Genomic DNA, 5,179 nt, shown 5'->3' with positions numbered 1-5,179 from the left:
AAAACCCCGCTCTGGGGTGGTTCCGAGGCCCGGACTGAGCTCCGGGAATCACTCGGAGGGACGGGAGAGGCACAAGGTCACCAACAGCGCCCAAAGAGCACAGGAACAATAGATTCATTGGAAACAATATTTTACAGACGTGCCGCGATCAATAGGGACCGCAGCACTACGCCGTACCAATCTGTTAATGCTCCTAATGGTCTCCTCGTCCCGTTTGCGCGCTACGCGGAGTCGATGGAGTAAAGCGATTATTACTCGGCACCTTTGGGGAAGGGGGGGGGGGGGGGGGGAGGGAATAAAAAGAAGGAAAAGAAAGAAAGAAAGAAAAACATCCCCAACCCCACGCGTTTATTGCGCTGTTGGACAGCGGGATGGTTCCCACGGAGCGGATAGAAACGCATCTGCGCAGCGCATGCAGCGGAATTCGGAAACCTTCGGAGGGGATAAAAAAGGGGGGTAAAAAGGGGCAAAAAAAGCCGCCGTTACCGATTACCGACCTCCCGGAGGTGCTCGGAAGAAGCGGAGCGCCGCCCCGCTCGGTCCCTGCTCAGCCCTCGGGAGGCAAAAGTCGTCTGATCCCCAAAATGCGGCTCTCGAGAAGTTTATATCCCCCCCCTGCGCTGTTTGCAGTACACAGCCCGCCGCTATTTACTACCAAATAAAAGAAATACATGGGTGTTTGTAGCGCAAACACGGCTCCGCTCGGAGCTCTCGGTGCGGACAAAGGCACTGAGCTGCGGAGCGGAGCGCGGCCGCTGCGGCGCAGAGAGTGGAGGAGAACTTGGATGGCACCGCACCGACAGGCTCCCCCCAACCCACCCACCATCCTCCCCCCCCTCCTGGTTCGGTCTCCGAAAGGTGATTTTTTCACCGCCCCGAAGGTTTTCTCGCAGCCGTCGGTGTGTCCGAAGGGAGAGGTGACAGCGCTCCGGGGATGGGTGCGGGGACACATCGGGAGATGTGTGGGGGTCTGTGGGAAGGAGCGGCCCCAAAAGGGCTCTGCCAAAGGGAAAAGTATCCCGGCTGCAACGCCGTCCCGGCTCTGTCGCTGCTCACAGCCCCGCAGCGCAGGGATTCTTCTTTGCACCTCACAGCCCATCCTCTGCTGTCAGAGCAGGAGAGAAGGGTGGCAAAGCTGAGCTCTCGCTTTTTTTTCCCTTTTCCTTTATATCTTCTTTTCTTTCCCTTCATTTTTTTCCCCTTTTCTTTTAGATTTTCGTTTCCCCACCTCCCACCTTTTCCTTTCCCTTCCCTTTCCCTTTTCTTTCCCTCTCCCTTTATATTCCTTCTCCTTCCCTCTCTTTCCTTTTGTATATTCTTTTCCTTCTATCACTTTCCCTTTATATTTTCTTCTCCTGTTTCTTTCCTTTTCCTTTCTCCCCCCCCCTTGATATTTCCCCCTCTCCCCCCTTAAGAACCACAGCCGTACCCCAGCGGAGCTCACAATGCGGAGTAGCCGCTCTCGCACCCCCCGCACTCGGGGAGGACCGGGGCAGTCCGGAGTCGATCTCTTCATCCCTACCACAAATAACCGACAGTTTTTCCCCCGCCGCTCGATAACATCGCTCTATAGCGTATAAAATGGGGGAAAAAAAAAAAAAAAGATGTATTTGCAATCACAACAATATTTTTAATGAGCTGCAAGCGACTTGTCCCAAAGTTAGCAGTGCAAACACAAAAGGCATCACTCTGTTTGCAGGCGACACAGAAAGAGCCGTATTTTGGCTCCGACCCTCTGTTTGTGTTCCGTTTACGACCCATTTCATCGGGTTTAGATCCCAAACGAAAGGAAGGTTCAGGGCTCCTCGCCCGAAACGCGGAGCTTTATTTTGATTCCTTCGCCCCCCTCTCCCGCCCTGGGCACTATAAACACTTCGGGTCGGGCCGATCTGCGCCAAGCGGGGAGCGATTTGTGCCGCAAATAACCGTGCGGTGTGTGTGTGTTAAAGCAGGAGGGGGGGGGAAGGGCCGAGGGGGCACCCCGAGGGCAACAGTGGGGGAGGCCCCGCCGGGAAGGGGTGTCCCCTCCTACAGCGTCTCATCGCCCCCCTTAGTGCCGTCCCGAGGATGGAGTGGGGGGGGGTCGCTCCGAGCCGGGACCCCCCCCCACCGGATCGGGACACGTCGGAGCCGGACTCACCGCGGGGCCCCGCAGAGCCGCCCCCACCCGCCCGTAGGAGCCCCTCCTCCCGCTCCGGTGGTTGTTTGGCATCGCTGTTGTTTTGGTGTTGTTTTCTTCGAAGAAACGCTTCAAGAAGGAAATAAAAATAAAAATGCTAAGGAACGGGTTTTATTTTTATTATTATTATTATTATTAGCATTATTATTATTATCCACCACAACATTCAGTTTGATAACAATATAGGCTGTAAAAATAGGACCGATCCCTAACAGAAAGCAAAGGGGGGGGTACAACCGAGAAGGGGGAGGGTGGAAGGGAAGAGAAATAAAAGCAATGAGAAATCGGAAAGGAAAAGAACGGCGGCCGTCCCAAAACCCTCGGAGAGAACGGCCGACAACGGGGGAACGCCGCGGGGGAGGGCGGGGGGGAGGGGGGAGGCCGTCCCGGTTCGGTTCTACCCTCGACCCCAAAGCTCCGAAGGAGCTCGGAACAAAACTGCCACGTCGGAGCAAAGAAACGAAAATCCCCCCTTTTAAATTGATTGTCCTTCACTAATAGCGCCCGGCCCGCCGAACCGCCCGCACTGCTCCGCGGGGCCGGGAGGGTGCGGAGCCCCCCACGCCTCTCCCTTCTCTTCCATCTATTGGATTTTATTGTATTCTTATTAATTCTTCTTATCGTTATTATTATGATTTCATTTTATTTCGTACAACACGAGCGAAACGCAGTTATACAACGCTAAAAACCCCCCCCTTCTCCTTCACCCCTCTTCGGGTAAAAGCAGTGCTTCGAGAATCGTCGTACAGTATTGCACAGTTCAAAAGTACAAGAATAAAAATAAGGATTCATCATCATCATCATCATCATCATCATCATCATCATCATCGATCAGCATTACAAAAGAAACCCAAACAGTACAGATGTTCCCTTCGTTGTTTTGGCCCCAAAGACTGAAATAACATCACAGGGGGAAGAAAAAGAAAATAACCAGCAAAAATAAACCCAACCCGAAACAACGAGCAGGAAAATAGGAACGGGAATCCGACGGGAGACTTCAGATACCCGAACAGAGCGGCCATCCCTGCCACCCCCCCAACCTCCCCCCATCGCCCGGCTGTGCCCCCCGCGGCAGAACGCGGCCGCCCGGTGAGGCCGGGGCAGAGCAGCGCTCCGAGAAGGATCGGGATGATTGAATTCCTCCTTTCTTTTGGCTTTCCCGTTTTGGCGGATCTCGAGGAGCGGCGTGGGATCCGTTTTTAGTTTAATTATTATTATTATTATTTCTTTTCTTTCTTTTTCTCTTTCTTTTTTTTTTTTTTTTAATATTTTTTTTTTCCTTTTGTACAAAAATAAACCTAAAGCCACAGAGACCATCGCCGTGTGTTGTTCGTGGTTACAAAAGGTGTGACAGCCCCGGGGTGCCCTACGGTGTCCGTTTTCGTTTTCCTTCCCCACTTGTGCTCCCTAATTATTTTGGCCTTACACTTTTTCTTCCCCTCCCCACCCCCTTCCCCTTTAACCCCCACTGCCCCCCACCCCCACACTCACCCTCCCGCTCCCCTCTCCCCGGCTCCGGCTATTAGGGCCGCAGCGCTACTTACGGGCGGCTCCGCGCCGCTCCGCGAGGGGCTCAGACGGGCCGCAGGAGCGGTACGGAGGTGACCACGGGGTGGGAGTAATAAACGGGATGGGGGAAGGTGAGCAGAGGCTGCGGGCCGGGACCGCCGCCTCCAGCCGCGCTGCTCTCCGCGCCCGAGTTCTCGTGGTAGAGGATGGGGACGCGCACGATGCGCTGCGCGGCAGCGTGGCTGAGGTTGGCCGCCTCCAGCTCGGCCGCCAGCTGCCGCTTCCACTTGTTGCGGCGGTTCTGGAACCAGATCTTCACCTGGGTCTCTGTGAGATGCAGCGAAGCGGCCAGGCCGGCCCGCTCCGAACTGCTCAGGTAGCGCTTCATGTCGAAGGTGGATTCGAGTTGGAAGACCTGGCTGCGGCTGAACACCGTGCGCGTCTTCTTCTTGCGGCACGGCTTCTTCTCGGGGCTCTCCTCCCGCTTCTTCCAGTCCTCCGCGCCTCCCTCCTTCTTCCCCTCCTCCGAGTCGCTCTCCTCCAGCACGATCTCGGCGGGGCTCTTGGGGTCCCGCTCCTTCTGCTCCGCGTCCCCCCCCTGGAGCAGCGGCTCCGGGGAGTCCCTGTCGGTGCCCGACGCGGGGGACGAGTCCCGCAGGAGGGATTTCTCGGCGGCTGAACGGGGACAGAGGGACACAAAGAGACACCTTCAGCACTGCGCTGCCCCCCGACGGGCCGCCGCCGCCCGCCCGCGGTGCCACCCCCGTCCCGTCGGGGATGGAGAGATGGAGGGGACGGATGGGAGGACGGAGGGACGGATGGAGGGAAGGAGGGACGGAGGGTCGGAGGGAGCGGTACCTTCGGTGCGGGGCAGGTGGGCTCCGGCCGGCGTCAGCGCGTAGGGGTACCACCAGGTCTGGGCTCGCTCCAGGCAGTGCGCGCTCAGAGCGAAGCGCGGCGCCGGGATCTCGAAGCGGGGAAAGGAGAGATCTCCCACCTGCGAGAGGGCGAAGCCGGAGCCGTCGGCTTTACCCGAAGGGGCGAACAGAGCCCTCGGCTGCTTGGGGGCCGCTTTGGGGGGGTCTCCGTTGAGCAGGTTCTTGATGTAGAAGGACTCCTTGGGAGGGGGCGGCGGCGGCGGGGCGCTGGGCGGCTCCTGCCCGGTCTCCGGCATCCTCCGCTGCCCGCCCGCTTCCTGCCCGCCGCGGGTGGCGGCTCCCGGCGGCGCAGGGGAAAGGCGCGGCGGCGGCGCGGCGGGGGAGCGAGGCGGGCCCGGCCGGGGGCCCCTCGCATGGGGGGGCGGCAGCGCGGGGGGCAGAGGGGGAGCCGCGCGGCACCGGGCGCTGCCGCGGGCAGGCGGAGGGAGAGCCGCGCTCCTCGCTGCCGCCGCCGCCGCTCGCTGCTGCGTCAACCCGGCGCCGGATGCTAATGATGAAATCAAAATGTCATCCAAGTTAAACGCGGGGAGCACGCGGCGATTGGGCACGCACA

At 58.6% G+C, this 5,179-nt stretch overlaps 1 protein-coding gene across 1 annotated transcript; it reads right to left on the bottom strand.

Moving 5' to 3' along the window:
* Nucleotides 1–3,710: 3,710 nt before the first annotated feature.
* On the bottom strand, nt 3,711–4,862 carry HMX3 (H6 family homeobox 3). The gene is made up of 2 exons (XM_072340543.1): nt 4,547–4,862; nt 3,711–4,363 (listed from the first exon to the last, which is right to left on the bottom strand). Exons 1-2 carry the CDS (start codon nt 4,860–4,862, stop codon nt 3,753–3,755), a joined length of 927 nt encoding a protein of 308 aa, XP_072196644.1. The 3' UTR covers nt 3,711–3,752.
* Nucleotides 4,863–5,179: the final 317 nt, after the last annotated feature.

The sequence above is a fragment of the Excalfactoria chinensis genome, chromosome 6, assembly GCF_039878825.1.
Source record: "Excalfactoria chinensis isolate bCotChi1 chromosome 6, bCotChi1.hap2, whole genome shotgun sequence".
Classification (NCBI taxonomy): Eukaryota; Metazoa; Chordata; class Aves; order Galliformes; family Phasianidae; genus Excalfactoria; species Excalfactoria chinensis.
This window is presented reverse-complemented; position numbering and strand designations above follow the sequence as displayed.

Excerpts from the sequence above, each read along its gene's own strand:
- HMX3 (XM_072340543.1), bottom strand. The coding sequence starts at position 4,862 with ATGCCGGAGACCGGGCAGGAGCCGCCCAGCGCCCCGCCGCCGCCGCCC. Across the intron at positions 4,364-4,546 it reads CCACCTGCCCCGCACCGAAG|CCGCCGAGAAATCCCTCCTG; the intron begins GTACCGCTCCCT and ends GTCCCCGTTCAG.